The 22,375-nt window shown below is 46.5% G+C and overlaps 1 protein-coding gene across 1 annotated transcript in view; it reads right to left on the bottom strand.

Moving 5' to 3' along the window:
* LOC119173940 (uncharacterized) overlaps positions 1-8,122 on the bottom strand; it is a 31,087-nt gene extending 22,965 nt beyond the window's left edge. Inside the window, exons 1-2 of the mRNA XM_075895094.1 lie at positions 7,978-8,122; positions 5,455-5,632 (exon numbers count right to left, since the gene is read on the bottom strand). Coding sequence (XP_075751209.1) covers positions 5,455-5,632; positions 7,978-7,987 — 188 coding nt within the window. The 5' untranslated portion in view covers positions 7,988-8,122. The remainder of the gene's footprint in view (positions 1-5,454; positions 5,633-7,977) is intronic.
* Positions 8,123-22,375: the final 14,253 nt, after the last annotated feature.

Genomic DNA, 22,375 nt, shown 5'->3' with positions numbered 1-22,375 from the left:
TGAACCACATGAATGGGTTGTACCGGAGATACGAGAAAAAGAGAGAACACATTTATGACCGATTTATTGAAATACTTCGCGATGGTTAAATAAAAAAAGCCTTCTCCGTGAGAATAGGTAAAGCCGACATTGAGTACTGCACGTATCAGAAGAATTCAGACACACACATAAGCACAACTCTGTGCGGCTGCCCACTACAAGAAACTCGAGCATTGATCTGATTGATATGTGGGGTTTAACGTCACAAAACCACCATATGATTATGAGAGACGCCGTAGTGGAGGACTCCGGAAATTTCGACCGCCTGGGGTTCTTTAACGTGCACCCAAATGTGAGCACACGGGCCTGCAGCATCTTCGCCTCCAACGAAAATGCAGCCTCTACAGCCGGGATTCGATCCCGCGACATGCGGGTCAGCAGCCGAGTACCTTAGCCACTAGACCACTGCGGCGGGGCAAGAGAGAGACTCGAGCATCACGGGATTCTGAAATGCAGAAGCAATGTAAAGCCGACGCAACGACAAGTCTGTCAGTCCGTTTCCTCTGTCAAGTCAAACAAGATGGATCGGCGCAGATAAACATTAATAAAAATTTTACCGGTTGCGAGCCTAGGACTCGCCGCTTGCAGTGCGAGTGTCTTACCGTAAAGCTATACGCAGATACGGTTGCGGAACACGAAGATATTAAAACCGTATAGGTGAGTTGCATCGGCGATGTTTTTAAAAAATAAATAATTAGATGAATGTTAGAGAGAGGCACTTGCTACCTAGATTTTGTTCAGATATTTCGTAATAGTGGAATGAAAGTCCTTTATGTTGGACACGAAGAGCTGACATGGAGCACGGCGTGTCCAGAAATAACGGGAAAGGGCGACGAGAGGAACGCACGAAAAATGGCGAATTGAAAAATTACCCGTAAAAATAGGAACTGTGCACTGCTTAACGCTGTAAAATTGTACTACCTCGTCCCCAATGTCCCTTAGACTGTATCTCTCTCATTATTTTTCCTGCGCGAAGACGCCTTGAGCCTTAGGGCCTTACAAAGCTAATCTAATTTCTGAAGCTCCAAATTGATTTCACAAAACTGTAAGATCAGTATATGGCGAAAGTGTTGTATGTTTCACGATTGTAAAATCTCGCGTCGTAATCATCAGCACGAATGATTTAAAAAAGTTGCCACCCATAGCATCATCAGTTGTGCCAAAAACAAAAAAAAATAAATATCAAGACGGCTTCGCACTAGAGGTGACAATCCTGAAAGAACAGCGGAACTGGGCGGGCTTGCCTGTTTTCGTTAATTTTTCTCGTCCTTTTTTTTTACTCTCTGTTTTTCTATTCTTGTTGTCCCATTTTCTTCCCTTTTCGTTCTATTATTTGCTTGTTTTTTGTAGCTGTTTACTTCTCTATCTTTCTCGCTCTCCATAAAGCTTGTCTTTCCTCCCTTTCTTTGTCTCTGTGTACTTATTTCTTTTCCTTTTCTAATTATATCTCTCTCTTCCTATTTTAGAGCGAAATCGGTTATGAGACCATTTTTGGCGCCGTAGTTGTCCACCACTGCCGGTGTCTGTAAGCACTATCGCTGAAAAAATAAATAAATTAAAAATTCCAAAGACAGAACGCGATACGAACCCACGTCGTTTGCTTGCCAGCCCAGAACTCTACCACTGAGCTTCACCTGTGCTTGAAACTCCGCTGCAAGCTGGCCCTAGACAGGCTGCATGTCGGGTAAGGAACCGCGTTAATGTGAGTAATAAAGCAATTTAGAACAGCAAAGGAGCTACCGGGCATCACACACTGAGACGAGTGGGCCGTCAAATGCTCCAACCCGTAACAAAAGCCTGGGGCACAATTCTTAATCGTCGTCAGCCACATCATCAAAAAAACGTATACATTATTCCTTGCGTGCACGCGTGTAGAGAATATATCGCCCTTCTCCGAAGAATGACAAAGGATGGCACAGTGGATGTCTCCCAACTACACAAACATTATTATGATTTATGGTGTAGTAGGAACGCCCTGCATGTGTCCTTGTAGTACGGAGTGTTTCACTCAGGCCTGGCGCTTTTCTTTTTCTGACGCTCTTCGCTTCCTTACATATATATATATATATATATATATATATATATATATATATATATATATATATATATATATATATATATATATATATATATATATATATATATATATATATATATATGGTATATAACACTCTCTCCACTTCGTCATTATTTTCTCCTCATTTTCATCTTCGCTTATATCATTCTCACACCACTTTGCAATATGCAAGGATATGGTATGATTGGGGCTCCGTATTTTTGGTGTTTATTTTTTGGGAACAAATTAGGCGCTTAATAGGAGTTCACTTCTCGTATATCTCCGATTCTCTGAAATTCGGTGTTTAATTTTGCACTTTAAGTCATTGCAAGTTGGTCTAATGAGAAATTATTTCCAATCCAATTGCGTTGCATTGTTGTCGACAATCCTACTTCTCCACTCTTTCATTACTTTTTTTTTTCCTCACTTGCTGCTTTTCACATTCCTTTCTGTTAATAGCGCTGTCCGTGTGCACTGCTGCATAACCGCGCCAAAGTGCCTCCCCCATCTCCTTGATGAAAAATGAAGGACTAGTTGTTACTCTCTTAGGTGAAATGATATCTGGCCACGAAAATATGCCAACCAAGTAAGTTGACTTTAGAAGTCCGGAAGGTTTGACCGCACAAACATGTATACAGACAAGCACATTTGCTTCAGTACAATAGATCCACGTTTGTTCGCATCACAACCTTAAAGCCCGTTGTAGTAGGCGCAAGTATACTATACTATAGGTTACTGCCACTGATCGAGGTGCGCTCCTTTCGTGTGATGATTCCCAGCTTTGAAAGTGCTCTTTCAACCCCGAAAATGCCCTCTTAAAATTGGAATTTATAAGATAAATCTGAATTGCTGAAAATTTTACCGCCGAGTGTTTATCTGAATTTTTCATATGCATCTGTAAACGTGGATCTCTAGTTAAGCTCCTCCAGCGTGCTTGGATGCCTAAGTGGTGAGAGTGCTCGCGTTTGGATGGCGGGTTTCGAATACCTCTGTGTCAAGGCTCTTTTATTTTTCGCCAAGAGTTTATATCTCGCTTTCTTTCCCTCCCTGTACTCGTTCTCTCACCAATCAGAGTGGTCAGAAGGCGTGTGACGTAAACTATAAGGCTGAAGAAGTTGCGTCATTTACTTTCCTCAGCCTCCTCTCTACTTCCCGAGGAAGAGGACGAACAGGATTAAGAGGATGTACGTGGAGCGTGCCGGTTAATGGCGAGGAATTCATAGCGATGATAATTTCCTAGAGACGGATTACAACCAACGGCTGGCATAACCAGCTCCGCTGTTAAAACGGAAGCAGTTTTGTGGCATCATCAATGGCACCGCGATGGTGGTACTTGATTACGTCACAATACCTGCACGAATCACGTCCCGACGTAACGACGTCGAATGTCATCGTCAACACTTCGGGCGCGAAAGAACAAGGCCATACAAACGTCATTTTTATGTAGCCTTCCCCCATTTCCTTATGCCCATGTTGGCAAGCATTACCTTTCTTTATGATTAATTTATCAGTTTACTTGCTCTGTGGTTTCTCGTCCCCCCCCCCCCCCCTTTCTCCTGCGTACTCATATTCTTCGCGCTGCGTTATTACGAACCCAATTCAAACTGTATCCCAATCGACTATTCTCGCGAAACTACAACACAAAAGAAAGAGAGAGAGAGATAAATAGATGAAAACGAAACGACAGGGAGGTTAACCTGGTAGAAGTAACGGGTTTGCCACCCTGCACAGGAGCGGGCAGTAGAAATATCAGAAGTCATGCAGACACTGCGGAATCGGGGCGTCGGCGAAGCATATATAAACATCCTTGAAGAAATTTACAGGGGACCAACCGCTACCATCGTGCTTCATAAAGAAAGCAACAGAATACCAGTCAAGATGTGCGTGAGGTAGGGGGATGCAATCTCCCCAATCCTATTTACCGCGTGCTTACAGGAGGTTTTCAGAGGCCTAGAATGGGAACAGTTAAGCATAAGAGTTAATGGAGAGTACCTTAGTAACCTGCGCTTCGCCGATGACATTGCATTGCTGAGTAACTCAGGGGACGAATTGCAACTCATGATTACGAAGTTAGACAAGGAAAGCAGAAAAGTAGGTCTTAAGATTAATCTGCAGAAAACGAAAGTAATGTACAACAACTTCGGAAGAGAGCAGCGCTTCGAGATAGATAATAGTGCACTTGAAGTTGTAAAACACTATATCTACTTAGGACAGGTAACAACCGCGGAGCCGAACCACGAGACTGAAGTAACTAGAGGAATAAAAATAGGGTAGAGCACATTTGGCAAGCACACTAAAATTATGACGGGTAGATTGCCACTATCCCTCAAGAGGAAGGTATATAACAGCTGCATCTTGCCGGTACTTAGCTACGGAGCAGAAACCTGGAGACTTACAAAGAGGGTTCAGCTTAAACTGAGGACGACGCAGCGAACAATGGAAAGGGAAGTGGTAGGTGTAACATTAAGAGACAAGAACATAGCAGAGTGGATTATGGAACAAACCGGGGTTAAGGATATCATAGTTGAAATCAAGAAGAGGAAATGGACAGGGGCTGGGCATGTAGCACGTAGACAGGATAACCGCTGGTCATTAAGGGTAACTAGCTGGATTCCTAGAGAAGGCAAGCGGGTTAGGGGGAGACAGAAAGTTAGTTGGGCAGATGAGATTAAGAAGTTTGCGAGTGTAAATTGGCAGCAGCAAGCACAGAACCGAGTTAACTAGCGGAACGTGGGAGAGGCCTTTGTCCTGCAGTGGACGTAGTCAGGCTGATGATGATGATTATGATGGTGGTGGTGGTGATGATGATGATGATGATTACAGGGGCGGGCAAATACGGATTGGAAAGAGGACAGAGAGAGATAAATATACATATAGATATAAAAAAATAAAGAATGCGCACATGCACAAACATGCGGGACGTTTCAACCAGGGCCGCTCTGGGAGACCGTTTGAACGCAGAAAGCGCAGTATACCTCCTGCACAGCCTTCTATGGCGCAGGATTCTTTCTTCCGAAAGAGCCTGGTCATCCAGTTGAACGACAGCGTCGCAAAGACACTGTCTCTGCGAACAGTATTGTGGACATTCGCAGATAATGTGCTGATGAATCGTTTCGTCACTACAGCAGTGGTCACGAGATGCGGTGTCGGCCATTCTTGTGCGGAACGAGTATGCATAGGTAAATGTGACACGCAATCACAACCTGCACAATACGGTAGCGTCCCCAGAAATTTTTTTATTGGTCACTAACGGCGAATACTGATGACGTAAAAAGGAGCCGCGGATCAGCCCCTCCCCCTTCCCTCAGCCCCTCTCCCTCCCCGAATGTTCATTATTTAAACCAAACTACAATACGTACCCTATTCCGGCACCTAGCTCGAGCACGTCCTTTCCAGAGATGTCTGGCAGGTGCGAGAGGATCTCGGCGCTTTCCTCGACGTTGAGCAGCTGTGCGCGGGCGTCCAGCATCATGCTCTCGAGGCTCGGGTCGAAATGCTCCCAGTATCGGAGCATCGTGTTCCGGATGTCACCGCCATCTGTATACGCCCATAAAGGCACACCGTCTCAGTCGTCCCATTGTCTGTTCACCGTCGCTCCATAGTCCAGGACCGCGAAATTGGAGGGACTCCACAAAAACTGTTATATTTTTTTTTCAGATCAAGCAATAACGCATAGATTTTACGTAAACGAATAGAACCGGATACAATGTATGTGATGCTGTACCAAAACTCAAGACCCAGAATGCACTGGGCCAGCCTTTGTGATATAGGAGTTCTCCCTCTTCACCTACTCACGAAGATAGCGCAATGCTCGGTATCGCGGCTGCGGTCGAGTCACGTGATCCATATATATTTTAATATATGCGTCAAATCTGCACAATTTCATTACTTAGAAGAGAATAATGATGTGCAAGAAAGACAGGATTGGTCACATGATATATCTGAGCTTGAAGTACAATCACCAGCATCCAGCCAAGAGCTGGAACTGTTCCTTCCTTGGAATCATTTTACGTAGATGAGTGGAGGTGTGTCGCATACACATTTTATTTTATATAGATAACATTTCTTAGGCATCATAAAAAAATACCTTGATCACGCGAATTTGACGTCTTCAAGTGGTCGTGGTTATTCGGGTGGTTGTGGTTTCTTAACTTGATATAGAGCAGAATCTATCAGAATATGTATGCTCTATATCAATCAATAACTTGATATAGAGCATAGAGCATATATAGTATGTATGCATGCAGGACACTAAAGTGATAACCTACTTTTCTCGTAATTGAAAATAATTCCCTTTAATAATACCGAAATTGCTTCGCTTGTCGCAAAAAGACGCCAGTGGCGACGCCACCTGGGAATTCACACACCAGCCGTTTTAACGACATCAATTTTAACGGCGTCTACTAAGGCCTTTGTGTTTTCTAATCGCTAAAAATGAAGCACATTGCCCTCTGATAGGGCCAGAGACTTAGCGCGCCAAGTTTCGTGAAATTTAGTTGAGCGAATGTCGGCTGAAATCGCGATATCACGCGCGGAACATTTGGCGGGTCATTTAAAAATGAAAATTTGTCATTTTCTTCTTTATTGTTAGAGCTATGATGGTTAATTTATAGACGGGAGAGTTGTGAGAGTAATATTTATCAATATAAATTAATTCATTCTTTTACTTTAGTGTCCCTTTAAGCTATGCCGTTGAAAACGCTATAGTTTCGCCTAATCATGGCACGTTGTAAAGTTGCCAATGATTTAGCTCGTGTTCTGAGGTTCTACGTCCTTGTTCTTAGAAAAAACACAAATTAGCAGCTAGCTACATAATGACCCTTTCGGCTTAACCAAGCAGCTCAATTATGTCAATGATTCGGCTAAAAAACAAGCATGAAAAAAAAAACGAAAGGGAGGGGGCTGGGACAGAAGAACACTTGAGCTTATATCGCTTCAAGAGCTAAATGCGATAACGTAATCGGGCCCCTTTCGCATCTCCTTTCAACCATGTTGCAAGGAAAGGAATGTCTATGCGAATATCTCGTGCGTCTATGCCTCTTTTAAAACTATCCTAAAATGCCTACGACAAGTACAGTTGTGAAGTACGCCATGATTCCTCCTTCATTCAAGTCAGTCAAGTGCCCCCTACGCCTTTCTAATGCAACACGCGAATATATGTACCTGCTCACTTTATTGGTGGTTTTGCTGGTGCTGCTGCTGATGAAATATATCTATACGCTTTCTGATGGGTATGTGACATAACACCTGGCGTAACTGTGCGCTTCTGCCATGCAACGTTGCATGCGTCAAGGATATTCCTTCAATTGGATTACATTCGTGTTGGGACTGTTTTTTTTTTTTTTTTTGAAGAAATTTTCAAGAAGTGGCGTTTCTTTGTTGTAAAGCGTCTACTTTACATTCAGAAACTCTGGGTGCTATCTGTCTTGAACTGAATCTTTTCTTCTTATTATTTTTTCACCTGAATCTACAATTTTCGCTCACGGACAATGCTTATCTTTCGCTCATAACAACGAAGTTGACACCGGAACTTCTTCGAAGCAAGCTTTGTGACGCTATCGCGTTAAAACACGAAGGCACTGAATATCTGGCTAACATGTCAAATGTTTCGAATTTGGCATCGCGCAAAAAACATTGTAATTTACATAGTTGGGCCATACGGGAGCACACAAGTAATAAGCGAATAGAGTTCACTGAAAGTTGCAGTTCCTGCAAGAGACAGGGCTCGAACTCACTGACTCATCGACAATCACTCGACAGTCAGCTGAATAGTAGATAATTCCAGCAGCAAATTAACTGCCAGGTTTCCGTTTCATATCGATATCAAAGCATCGCTGCAAAAAAAAAAAAAATCAGGGATGAGGAGGTTGCCGACCGATTACCTTGACTCATGGCGATTCCAGCGAGGGGATCTGCGCTGCCCAGATAAGAGCGAAGCAAGATTCCCGGTCGAGCTGTCAGACGGCCGATGTCTGCCGGCCGTTGAGCACATCGCACCACTATATATACAACAAAGCGGTATTCCGTGCTGCTTTCCGAAGCGGTCGATAACTGGAGTCGCGCTCCTGAAGAGGACCGAGCAAATAGTCCGACCGCGATTGTCTCCGGTTATCTCGCTTGCATGTTCCCCATTCTATGACGCTTTCAACTGCGGACATTCGCCAATAACCTGACAGCTAAGAACAGGCGGAGGTAGCAGTGGTGATGGTCAAAACTTTATTTTTCTTTTGGAAAGGAAAGGGGCAGTGGGACAGACATGAGGAGAGGCTGCTACGCTCGGCAGTCCTCCGCAACCCTCTCTGACCAACCCAGGACGTCCAGTAGGGCGGAAAGAAAACTTCGCAATCGAATGCAGAGTAAGGAAGTATGTGGGAAAAGTTGCTGAAAAAAATATTCAACCAGCTCCTCTTCGCAGCCACTGATGAAACATGATGATGGTGACCTTCCCCTCATCAGGCTATCGCATTTCTATATCTTGCAAGTCTTTCAGATGTGTTGTATCGCTGCTTTTTATTAAGCAATATTTGTTAAGCTTTGAAGTGGTAGTATATTTCTCTACATCTTGATACTGGGCGCGCCTTCGGCGCCTGCAGTCTTTTTTTTTTGTTGTTGTTGTTGTCTCCTATACGAGTTTCAACAGCTTCCGGCCCGGAACAATTATTAATTGTTGTCTTCCTAATAAGTACCAGTATTGCGAGATTTACCCAATTTTTTCGGCACACACCAGTCAAATGAACCACGTGATCAGCGTTACGCAAACATCAGGCACGAGAGACTTCGAATAAGAGCTTCGCTGTTGAAAAGAAAAAAAAAAAGATGCTTTACAGCTCGCATTTAATAGGTCGTGCAAGGCTGGCTCACAGCAGAGCTGGTGGGCCCCTATAGCTGGTACTGGCGAGGCTAGGATTTTATCTTCTCGCCTGTCTCTTCCCCACCTGTCGCTATACTATACCATACATGGTTATACTTGCTCTCCCCTTTATCTTTTCTTAGTATGTGTCTCCCTATCTCTAAGCCTGTAGGCAAACCTCGACCTTAGCAGCTTGTAACACCTCTATAGGGTTTATTCACGAGGCGTCGCCATGTGCCGTTTTGTAGTGCAGTTCACAGCTTCACTGCTCTGGAGATAAGAAGAACAAAATAAGAAAGCGTGCCTTTCACTGTGCTTTCTGTACAGCAATATGGCACCCGGAATGATGTAAGTGCATACTCCGTATAGGGTGACAGGAATTGAGCAAATAGCTCTGTTGCCTACATTGAATCACTAAACATGATCAAGGGGACACACGGTTGGTGGGCACCGATTAGGAGACGCTCGAGTACAGAGTGCTTGGACGATGATTGAGCGTGTACCGGTCAATGATGACAATTTTTTTATCTACGTGACAGACGGCAGGCCCCCCGTCACATAGGCCTGCGTGCCGGGGACGGCGAGCAGGGGACCTCCTTATTTGGTGGAAGCCACAGTCATCATCATCATTGACCATAACAGCTCTGCTGCAATATTTAGAAGTTTGAAAGAGGGACAACCCTCAACGTAGCTCATTTCGCCCCACCTCCTTTCTCATTGGTAGAGTCCTCAATAAAGGAAGCATAGAAATGGGTGAAAAATAGTTGATGTCGTGTTTCACATACAACGACGTGTCTTTTGTATCCAGATTTCCGGGGATAAAGGTGAGACGTAAACAGTCCTTACAAGGCGGCGTGATCCAGCTTCCGCAGCCGCCATTAACGTCGAATACCGGCGTGGGCATAACAGTGAACCATGTCGGGACAGGTTCGACATATATAGTGAATGTACTGAGTAGAATTTACACCCCCTTAATTAAGAATTAAACCTCTTTCCCTTCACCTACCCAGACGTGCACATTGAAATATATTGTTATAGTGTAGACAAATAGTTCCTTCAGGGGAGGTTCATCATCGTCACCACCATCAGCCTGACTACGCCCGCTGCAGGACAAAGGCCCCTCCCATGTTCCGCGTGACAACTCGGTCCTGCGCTTGCTGCTGCCACTTTATAACGATAGTTATGGTACGAGAATAGAACGACGACAAAGGAACCAGAAGGAAACGAGCGCCCGCCTCCTTCTTGTTCCTTCGTCGTCGCTCTGTTCTCACGTTATAACTATCGTCATGTCGTACCAACTAGCCCAAACCACCACACTTATAAGCCACCTTATACCCGCAAACTTCCTAATCTCACCTGCCCACGTAACTTTCTGTCTCCCCTTCACCCGCTTGTCTTCTGTTGGAATCCAGTCTGTGATCCTTAAAGATCAGCGGTTATCTTGCCTTCGCACTACGTGCCCTGCCCATGACCATTTCTTCTTCTTGATTTCGACTACGATGTCCTTAACAGCCGTTTGTTCCCTGACCCACTCTGCTCTCTTCTTGTCCCTTAGGTTTACACCTAATATTTTAATTACTCGCTGCATCGTCGTCAACCTAAGTTGAACCCTCTTTGTAAACCCTTAAGCTTCTGCTCCTTAGGTGAGTACCGGTATAAGATGCAGCTGTTATATACCTTCCCCTTGCTGACTTACTTCGGAGACGAATGATTACGGGGGGCGTTCAAACATACTTTATTTAGGTTCGTGGTGCGTTTGTACGGGTGTCTGTATTTATACGCATGCAAAAATAAAGAACTTCAGAGGGGGTGGGGGGCCCGTAAACCCCTTTCCCACACCCTCCTCTGGCTACACCAGTGAACCCCTACCAGTGCGGATGCCTGTATAACTGGTGGTCGTGTACTCATGGCACTTGAATAGAACAGCAACAGCAGGAATTTGGTGAAGCTTGTCTCGCTTCTGCTGTTCTCGTTTCCACCACGCTCGATCAGGCGTCGTTATCACCGACGCTCTCTCTCCATCTCTCTCTCTTTACGTGGAATTTCGTGCACGTGCCATGTCGATTGAAAGGTTTCAATGTCGAAGCGGAAGATAACGCAGCTGTAGCAAGGGGCGTAGCCAGGAATGGCACACCGGGCCCGTGCCCCCCTCTCCCCGAATTTTTTTAGCCAAGACATAAAGAGCGAAAAATGACCATTTCATATAAAAATAAAGCATTCTTCTTCTTCTTTTTCAAAAAAATATAATAAATGGGTGCCCCCCCCTCCTACCCCAATAAAGAATAAACATTCTGGCTACGTGCTTGGCTGCAGCCAAGCAAAAACTATGCGCCAGTCTTCACGCCTATTCCTGTGCATTGGCTAAAACGGCATACGTCACAAAGCTATAATTGGTAATAAAAATTCTTCCAGCACCACTTCGCAGACACGGATGTAAGGCGAAGCTGGCAGCCTTATTCCCTTCGACAAACTAACGCATTTCTACGTTTTGCGAGTTTTTCAGATATGCTATGTCACTGCTCTTTGTTAAACACCCTCCGCTAAGCTTTGAGGTGATAGCATAGTTTTATTGCATCTTTCATTTCATTTCACTTTATTTTCAATTCCGACATGATAGATAAAAAAAAACTGTTTGGACCCATAGCCAAAGGCTAGAATAGGGTCCAATGATGTGATACAAGATAGCACAGTATCCAAACGATAGCACAATGCAACAATAGCACATGTAGCAAAACAATAGAACAAGGCATTGAACCAGGATACAAGATGCTAAACATTGCGGATATAATAAAGAAGGTTAAGCATTGTACAGACATATATATGCAGATACTCGAACTTAGGTAAGATAACAGAAACATGTAATGTTTCTGTTATTTTGACCATACCAGTCTTGTACACAGGTGTACAAAGAAGCCTTCACTTAAGATGCTCCGATATGTTGTACCACTGCTTTGTTAAACTTTAATGTCGTAGTATAGCCACCTCCTTTTTAGGGGCGATGCTCCTTATCGTCTACGGCAATCCATTGTCCCTTCGGCATACCCAGTAGCGTCTCCCTTAATGGATGGCGCTGTCCTATAGCGACAGACGGACGTACTTCGGAAGGCGGGCAATGATGGCTCCAATGGGCGCCACTGGTTATGTCGAGACGGTCGTCGCACGCCTAGCAGCAGATTACTTTGTCGCTGTTTCGGGCTTAAGTTAAGCCGTGCTTTCTCAAGTTAACGTGCTGGGCAAACACGTAGAGAGAGAGAGAGAGAGAGAGAGAGAGAGAGAGAGAGAGAGAGAGAGAGAGAGATAAAAATGCAAGGAAAGGCAGGGAGGTTAACCAGACGCACATCCGGTTTGCTACCCTGCACTGGGGAAGGGATAAAGGGGAGAAAAGAGGTTGCAGAAAGATGAGAAGGTACACACAATCACGGGCACACTCGGGGAGCACACACAGTCTACAGGTGGTCGCTCAGGTTTGTTGACTTAAGGTAAAGTAGCAGTGCTTTAGTTGCTTTCTGCGCAACTGAGGCAGATGTCCAAGGTCCTAGTATCTTCTGCACACAAAATGGTCCGGGGTCAAGTCGATTCAAAACCATCGGGAGCTGGCATCGCTGTGTGTCGTAGCAAGCGCAGCTGCACAGGACGTGTTCGATGGTCTCTTCAGCTCCGCAGTAGTCGCATGTAGGAGTGTCTGCCATACCAATGCGAAAGGAGTACACCTTTGTAAATGCAACACCCAACCAAAGGCGGCACAACAGTGTCGCATCGGAGCGGGAAAGTTGTCATGGTAGCTTTAGCTTGAGCGAAGGACCCAGTTCATAAAATTGACACCTTTGGAAGCTGGTAGACGACCAGAACGTGCGTGTGAGATCTCGAGCCAGCAAGTAAAGTTGTCTTGCTGCATCATTCCTTGATAGAGGAATCGGGACTACACGGGTTTATTCATGGGCTGAGCGGGCTGCATCATCGGCTAATTGACAAACACGTAGTTGCCTAACAAAACATGCTTGTGCACGAGTTCGTACAGGCTGCAAGACTTAGCTTCCGTGATTTGACGCTGAGGCCTCTGTGCTTCAGTCCGACTCCCCAATTCGATGGCCACAAGAAAGATAGATGCTCTCTGGTGACTCCGTGCCGCGTTGATGCGAATTAACGCCGCCAGGACTGAACCCCGCGCGGCAGACGCCAGCGTTGGACAAAGGCACCATCTTGCTGCTTCGTATGAGTTGGTCGCCGTCTGACCGATCAGCGTCGTGTTCCCATTTGACACAAGCGGTCTCCAGGAGTACCGTACGGCATTGTGGTGGTGCTCGGGTGCACTGCCCGCCATCGTCAGCAAAAGCGCACACCAGGCCAGCTGGCGGATCCCGACACGACAAACAAATCTTGAATAAATGTGTTCTGGACAGCCATGGACGTCTTGAGTGCAGTACAAGTACACTCGGCCAATGACTGCCGTGCAGTCCGCAGATGTGCCTCCTGCTGCTCATTGAGGATGTCATTGTTGCTGAACATCTGTTGTTGGGATGTTTCAACATTGGAATCGGGGAAGCTTACTATTTGGGGTCAGAGTGCGGAGCTTCAATGCACTGCCATCATTGATCAGCTGAACCTCACCAGACAAGAGGTAGTCTCCACACAAAACCATGTCCTCGAGGACGAGAACGGCGGCAATGAACTTGGTTCTGGCTTCAGTTCGCAGCTGAAAATCCAATGCGCCGACAGGTAACGCGCTCCCATCAAGGCCTTTCAAGGGTGCCTCGGACCAAGGATGGAGGGAGACTGGGGTATGAGAAGCGCAGTATGGGCAGCTCCGGTTTGTACAACAGCTGTAAGGTCTCCGATTCCGTCAACGTGGACTTGTAGTGTAGGAAGCGGTCGTGGTGGGGATATGGTAAATCGACGTTGTACATGTGGTGGAAACACGTCGTCCATCCTGACATCAAAACCCGGCGGGATGTCCTTTTTCTGGACTGGCTGTGAATATCAGCCGAGTTCGGTGTTCGTGTGAGGAATGGATTCTGAACGTCCTGTCGGTGAGCTGTGCTGTTTAGCTGCAACCTCGAGGATGAGCCCCTCTTTAGCTTGATCCTCTGTATTCGTCTCGTTGGGCGCGCATTAGCCATGGTGGATCAGGCCGAAAGCGGCAATGAGCCATGCACTTCATTCCAGCCAGGTCCGTTGCTGCATGGCCTCGTATTTATGCCACGTCTCGGCACCACCAGAAAGGCGTGCGATGGCCACCTGCCATTTAGAGTTGTCAGGCCAGGCATGTCAAGAGCCGAGTCTGTTGACAGTCGGCACCTATATGTCAGCGTCATCCTGGAAACCTCGGAACTCCGGTACTTTCAAAAGAGCGATGTATGATGAGGCGGCCTGCTGGATCCCAGAGCCCAACGACGCTAAGTGGTCGAGATGTTGAGACAGTTGCGTAAGAGCACGCAAGAACTCTGCATGGCCCCCGGATGCGGTAGAAAGTCGAGGATATGTGTAGAAAATCTTGTCGTGTTCGTCATGGCTGGAGCAGCAAACAGGCGGCCGCAGGGTGGCAAGGGCAGGAGGTCCTAGCTTAACGGTTGGCAGCAATTCGAGTCTCGCCCAGGAACTCGACCAGGCTCCGGAGTGCTGGCAGGTGAGGACGGGACGGGAAAATGTTGCAGACTGGAGGCAGGCAGGCCCTGTCTCCGGTCAGAGAGAGCGTCCGGCCGTCGGCACGCTCGTCTTCTCCACCGGCGGCTTTAACTGTAGTCACTGCATCGCCTTGTCCTTGATGTCTGTCATAATGCGGTCACGAAGTACTCTATCTCGGAACTTGCCGAAAGCACAATCTTCAGCAAGTTTGTCCAGGCTAACGAAGAAGCCCCAGCCGTATCACCAGAATGACGTATTTTCGAATTAGACTTGCAACCACTTACGTTGCAACCAACGTTGCAACCACTTACGATCATCTTGAAGAAAAATGCTTGTTCAATATACGTCAAGGATCATTGACAGGCTCGTTTCTGGTGGCTTTGACGATGACAGCAGGTTCCGCAGTAATGAATACGTGGCCGGTGTCCCCAACAGGTGAGAAGCATACATTGCTCGCTCTTTTTATCCTCGACATCGCTGGTTATGAAAATTGTTCTACCCGTTTTTGATACTCATTTCAGCTGGTTGTCCGCACGTCGAACGGCTCGAACTTGCCGACTCCAGGCATTCTCACTGATACACGGTTGTGACGTCCCCGCAAACACGGACTGAACCCCGGTCCTTTCAGGATGTTTTCGCTCGTTTCTTAAACCCACGCATAAAAAAAAGGAAAAGGAAAACTTCGGTGTAACGAATGGGCATTGCGGAGTGGAGTACCTGGAAGGATTATTTCTACTGTTCTCACGCCCCCCCCCCCCCCCGCAAACACAAGGACCGGGTGGCGCCTTGTGGTCTACAGACAGTGTGACAGTGTACGGTGGCAATAATCCACGCGCACCCTTCAGATTTGTGGCATGGGGAAGCAGCCGAGCACCTCTTGTTGGTTCGGGGAATGCGACCCTGCCGCAGCGCCTGTGCCGGGTCCGGTCTGACTTTCCGTCAGCCTCCGTGGCTCCAGGGCTCATTACTGCGTTCTGCGCGGATGGCCACCCGCGGCGTTGAATGACGAAGAAGCGGCGGCTACGGAGAATTTCACGGGAGACACCGAGCTGCATGGAAACGTTGAGACTTGGTCTGGACATCGGCTCATCAAGTACAAGAAACCGGTGGAATTGGTTCGGCCGAAAACTTTTCGGTGCAACACTGCAAACTCCGGACGTTGGCCATTACTGACGACGCACTTTGTCGGAAGCATCGGGACCATTGTTCGCCCGTAATTAAAGTGTCTTGGGACGGCTCGCCCATCTCTCTCCCTGAGGCTTGAGTTTGTACATTGTTACTTGCTCGGCTTTGTTTGGGAGAGGGTTTTCTACTGGTGTGGGCCGCGGGAGCAGCCGTCGAAGATGACACACACCGACTGACAGAGAAATGTGTCGTGTCAACAGTGGCAATTGGTTAGGTGCCACGGAGGGGCGGAGTCGGGTCCTACAAAAAGGGACTACGAGACGATACGAGAGAGTCAGAGAGATACGATGTGATGAGCTCGAGATGGTAGAGAGACGGAATGGAAAAGGAAGATAACGGTGCGAAGAGATAGCGATAAGATGATGACTGGGGCAAGGACAGTACGATGAGGAATGAAAGTTAGGGATAGGAGACGAGTGAATGGAGCGTTACGAAAGAGGGCTAAGATGGAAATCACTGAGACGCACGACGTAGGCGACGATGAAGAAGACGATGCAGACGCTGACGATTTGGACAGATCAGACCTCGACGCCAAGAACCAACCTTCGGCCCCGATTTGAGCAGCCAACTCCGAGGCCCCAACTAGATGGACATTCTGTGAGACGAACTTCACCTCCCGTACTTAAACGAGCTTTGCGGGAAGGGATGCGGCATATTGAGAAATTTGCGCGGTTTTATTATTAATGACTTTATCATTTGTGTCGTCCTGTGCTTACTCTGTATTGAGGAACCCTTGTATTGTCACCGTTACTTAGCTTATGTATCTTGTTTCGCGTGTCGCGAGTATTTGCTGATGTGTTACAATTTCATGTAACAGAGATGCCGTTCACGGACAGTATGTGTGTACGCCATATGCACTTGCTATTGAATTAAATGCGTCCATGATTAAGAAAAGATTGTGACGTCTATTACTTCACGGCCCCAGCACGAATCCCTGTATGTGGAAAGTGATTGAGACACGTAGCTAAGAGGGAACCGGATAAAAAGGGGTTAAGTGGTCTTCCCTCTCTTTGCCAATCGGTTGCGTAGCGGGGAACGTCTCATTGTAGAGAACAGTCTCAACACGCTAAGTTCCAGGCAGCACCGGCAGATCACACTTTCATCTTCATCGCCACTGTCATAGCCAACTCCGAAGAGCAGCTGAAACAAAACAGCACGCTTCATACCGCAGAAAAACACTGCTGCTTTATGCCCTACGCACTTATCTTTTATAGCAACCTGCTGATGACGTAACACGATGCATATGTAATCTGTTAGTCACTGATAATACATCACATGTCAACGCATGTGCCGGTGGCTGTTATGTTACACACCACCTACCACCCACTAATCGACAGCCTCACCGATCGTTTAAAAAAGAGCATGACCAACATACTGCCCATGTACGCCGACGTTGAGCACAAGACGTGGGATGCAATCCTTCCGTACGTCACTTTCAGGTACAACATGGCTGCCAGAGAAACGACGCAGACCACGCCGTGCAAGTCGGCCTATGAAAGAATCCCGGCAACGACGCTCGACGGAATGTTACCCAATGTCGCCGACGAAAAAAAGTTGAGCGTGACTGTCTACTTTCAGTGCACCGAAAAAGCCCGACAACTCGCCCGCCTACGCATCAAGAATCAGCAGACGACCCGACAGCCGCCGTTACAATTTTCGACGATGCTTCGTGGAATGCAAGCCCGGTGACCGCGTTTGGTGTGGTCACCGATACGTGTGAACACTTTTTCTGCGGAACTTCGGGTCATACAAGGCGCTTCGACGTCTCGGCGCCCTAGACTACGAGGTTATCCCGGAGGGCATTATCAACGGCACCATGCGCGACCTGAAGTCGTTTTTGCCGAGCGCGCAAGCAAACCTGCAGTTTTCCCTTTATTATTGCACTTTCATACGTGTATCAATTGCTTCTTGTACTTTCTTGCTTTGTTATTGTACTTTCATATCCTGTTAGAGCATCCGGACGATGGCTTTTCAGGGGGAGCACAGTCACACACGCCCCCTTTCTTCCTTCTCTCTTTCACGTTGCCGGTTTATTGCACGCGTTGATAATGCCCCACGCAAACCGCGCCACAATGTATGAGTGCATACCAAATTAGTTTAGGATCATCTGTCAGGCTCGAGTACGCAAACGCGAACAGCGTTTTCGAACGAACGCGGCCACCAATGATAATGCTCGAATACTCGCTGCCGATGTGCCTTGCCGCAGATCAGTTGATCGACGGCCAACGCTCCGTTTGCCGCTACAAGTGTTAGTGTGTATTGCTGTAATGTGACTTTCCGCTTATCGGCCACAAGTTCGGCCGAATAAACAGTTCATCTTGGACATACAGATTACTGCCATAGGCAACGTAATGATCACGTGACAATATGAATTGCTCGCCGTTGAAAGCTCAGGAACGCACACTCTGTGACCGAGTGTACAGTGTACTAGAATTCTAGTACACTTATTCTAGCACAATTCTAGTACACTGTACCGAGTGGTTTCGCGCGGCGCGCTGTGGAGCTATAGAGGTCGTATAGTTTCGACGCCCATATGAAAGTTACTTTTTTGCGATCTGTTTATACTTTGCAACGTTATATCCATGACGGAATTACGTCAGTGGAGTCACGGTAAACCCTGACATAAAACACTTTCGTGTTAAAAGATTATGTTTTGATCAAAGCAGATAGAACGACGTATGATCGAGATTTGAATAGCTACTTTAAACGTGCGACACGCCCCAGAACGTTGACCGAACATGTAAAATGCTGGAGAAATACTAAAGCGGCTTAGCTATGGGAGGCGAGATCTGACGTGTGCTTGTGCTGTCGACGGGGATTCGCTGAAATTATACGAATGCATTCGTTACTACTGAGACTTCATCCGCACGTCAAAGATGACGTAAGCAATATATACACTGGTGAAAATGTTTGGCGCAGGGAGGCCATCGGTAGCGTCGCGGGGAGAGGACAGGAAAGTGTCGGGAGAATCTGGCTTATGTTAGTTCACTGACCGAATATAGGTCGGGCAAAGTGGAGGACTATTGGAGGCTGGGCAGGAAGGTTGCAGACTGGGCGCATTTTCACAAGCAGATGGATAATTTTCATTTTTCATTTCAGCGGTGTAGGCTTTAGAGTAACAAAGCCAGCCTCGGGAAAATATGAAGAGCATTTTGTATCTGTTTACGTGGGCTCCTATTTCACGTTTCGATGCGGAAAATAATATGTCTGTTTATTCACACATAAAGGCTTTGGAAGGTCCCTGCGTTTCTATTAAAAGAATACTGAGCCGTTTTTTTTTTATTTGAGCAAATCCGACGTACCTTGGGAATCGCTGTTTAACTTATTTTTTGTTTATCTATTTTCGGCATAACCGTATAGAGGGTTTGCCCGCGAGGTAGGCTAAAAGGATGACTTAAATTTCCTGACTACCCCTTACCACACAGGGGCAGATGAATCAACAGGGACATAATCATTGTTACAGTAAGCATAATGACACGAATATACAGTAGGTCTTTCGGTGGGTTCAGTTAAGATTCTGTGCTTGGTAACGAATGTCTGCTTGATTTTATACGTAGTGGCGAAGCATGTCACTGAATGAAAGCAAAAGAGAGCGAAGACTATCTTGCTGCGGGGCCGACAGCTTGGAGTTCACATTAAACTGGACATGCTTGTAGTCGCGAGGACAGGAGTATAGTTCGCAAATTTTTGCGAACTACACTCCTGGTTTTGAAATCGCTGATTCCCTCGAAGTAGGCGATAACGCCCTACTTTATGCAGAGCTGGTATTCCTGACTGATAAGAGCCTTCACAGATTACGAGAAGGCATTTGATTCAGTAGAGATAGCATGTAATGCGCAGACACTGCGGGATCAGGGCGTCGGCAAAGCCTATATAAACATCCTGGAAGAAATCTACAGAGGTCCAACTGCCACCATAGCGCTCCGTAAAGAAGGTGACAAAATACCAATTAAGAACGGTGCAAGACAACGGGATAAGAGCTCTTTGCGTTATTTACTGCGTGCCTACAGTAAGATTTCAGAGGTCTGGAATGGGAAGAGTTAGGTATAAGAGTTAATGGAGAGTACCTTACTAACCTGCGCTTCGCCGATGACATTGTATTGCTGAGTAACTCAAGGTATGATTGCAATTCATGATTACTGAATTATACAAGGAGAGCAGAGAGGTAGGTCTTAAAATGAATTTGCAGAAAACGAAAGTATTGTACAACATCCTTGGAAGAGAACAGCACTTCGAGATAGGTAGCAGGGCACTTTAAAAGCGCACATTCGGCAAGCATTCTGAAATCATGACTGCTAGATTGCTAATATCTGTGAAGAGGAAAGGATAAACATCTACAACTTGTCGGTACTTGCCTTCAGAGCAGAAACCTAGAGGATGTAACCTTAAGAGACAAAAAAAAAAAAAAGAGCAGAGTGGACCAGGAAACATGTTATTAGAGAAGGCAAGCGGTCACACAAGACCGGGTCGACTGGTGGAATATGGAGAGGCCTTTGTCCTTAGTCAATGCACCACCAAAACTCGCCAGTAAATCCTCCCGTCCTGGTAATGCTCCCACCCTTTGGCACCCATGCTGTCGCTCTGAAAGATCGCCAAGTCATCGGCTACACTGCATTACACAGCTTGCCAATGGCACTCACTTTTGCGCTCTCATCACAACTGACAAACAACGAAGTGAATACACTGCAACAGAGTAGCTGTTTGGTATTGCATTCTTAAAAAAGAAGGCCCAATTACACGCACCCGCTGCAGCACATCAGTGCACGGCTGTTTGACGTGGCTCCGCATTCTCTCCCTATGGAGAGAAAGGCTTTGCATAGCCACGCGGTGCAATAGGTACGCGTGGTCAAGCCCCCCTTTCTTATTTTTCGTGCATAAAATGTTTCACGAAAAATAAAATTGAGATAGGACAGAGCTCAACCTACTTTTTACATGCAAGAAAAGGTTTTTCATTTAAGATGGGAATACTATGCTGTAGTAATCCTCCCCACAATCAGTTCTCTTGTCTACTGAACCACCTAATCGGGGGAAAGGAAGGGTGAGGAGAGCGAAGCAACATTTATAAATCAGTCGAGATAGAATTGGGATTCACGCTATGCAGTTGTCTCCCTTCACCACGCGTACACAGGTCAAGGTGAGATGTCGCAGGGAAAAGGAGAGTGCAGAAGCAACGCTTTTTTCTCGGCTCCAACCACGTCATTCTTGCAGCACCTTGGCAGTCATCATGAGCAGGTGCAACCTTCGTCATCTCAGCGACCAGCCACTCTTGCATCAGCTGGTTAGTTAAAGCAAACCATGCCGATATGTCGTGCACCTGCTTTTACAGTTACAGGATAAGTATACTCACCTAATAATAAGGCAGTTCACCAGACATCAGAAGGCAGAACATTGAAGTGACAAGCAACTGCGCTATATATTTTCTGGAGGCTAACATACCGATATAGACGTCACTGGGGTTGGTACACATCCTGCTGCGGCAGTACAAAATGTTGCCTTTTGGTGATTACTCGATAGTACAGCAACCTAGTATACTCCTCCTACAGGCAGGACCGAAATCGCTGCAGCCTTTGCAGGCACTTGGCAACCTGGTTTGCATTGCATCGATTACTTTCCGATGGCGCAGACACCTGTAAACACGCCTAAATTGACTACAATGACTGTTCTTACTTCAAATCACACCAGCCACAGGCGTCCACAGAACCTTTTGCAGTGGGGTGCACCCACTGCGGCTGGGGGTAGCATCCAGAACACCCAGTATCTCATTCTCTACATTAGAATAGAGACTTGAGCGAGTTGGCAGGCGTTCATGTTTGCATGAAGCAGCGCACACGGGACAAAGACGAAAAGTGCAGAACAGGAACCTGTGGAAAACGGAGCCTGTTATGTGCTCCTCTTTCTTATTCCTGTCCCGTGCGCACTGCTTCAACGGAAGACGCACTCTAATTCCCTGCCGTGACCTGACTGGCAAGATTAGACATAGTGCGTAACGTGAGGCGGCTGGAAATTGTGAAGTGTTCTGCATGAACACGTGGGACCGGAGTTTGTTATTAAGTCACGTAGCTTATGGCTACTGCATAAATGTTATCAGGAAATATAAAGTGGTGCAGCTGTACCCCCTTGCACCTCTTTCAGATGTCCCCGACACCAGCACTCATGTTCTGTCAAGTATAGGCACCTGGTACCGCATGCCGACGCTTTTCGTGCAAGCAGGAAAGCAGTACGAAGCAGGAGATTTAAATTACCAGGTCAAATATAGACAAACTTTGGGATTGTTGATATTCTGCAAGTTATCTAGGATTTTGAAGTCTAACAGACTTCAATTTACTAACGTGCCACAGCACACTAATCTCATATAACACCTTTACATTTATAAAATGAATTGGAATAGTTCATGGTTTATTAGTGAACTTTGTGACCATGCAGTGCAGTCATTTTTTAAATCTATCGGTACTATCACAGTTTGACACTTCCATCCCATGGAAAACAGATGTGCCTACCATAATAGAATCCTATGCAAGCGACAAACCTCAGTCTGTGCAGCTGGCACGACCATCTTCCGTTGAACTACGAGTGGCGCAATCGATGGGCGAATGTACAGTGCAGAAGAGCACAGCTGCATCTCT

This window comes from Rhipicephalus microplus, chromosome 5 (assembly GCF_043290135.1).
Source record: "Rhipicephalus microplus isolate Deutch F79 chromosome 5, USDA_Rmic, whole genome shotgun sequence".
In the NCBI taxonomy this organism is placed as follows: Eukaryota; Metazoa; Arthropoda; class Arachnida; order Ixodida; family Ixodidae; genus Rhipicephalus; species Rhipicephalus microplus.
This window is presented reverse-complemented; position numbering and strand designations above follow the sequence as displayed.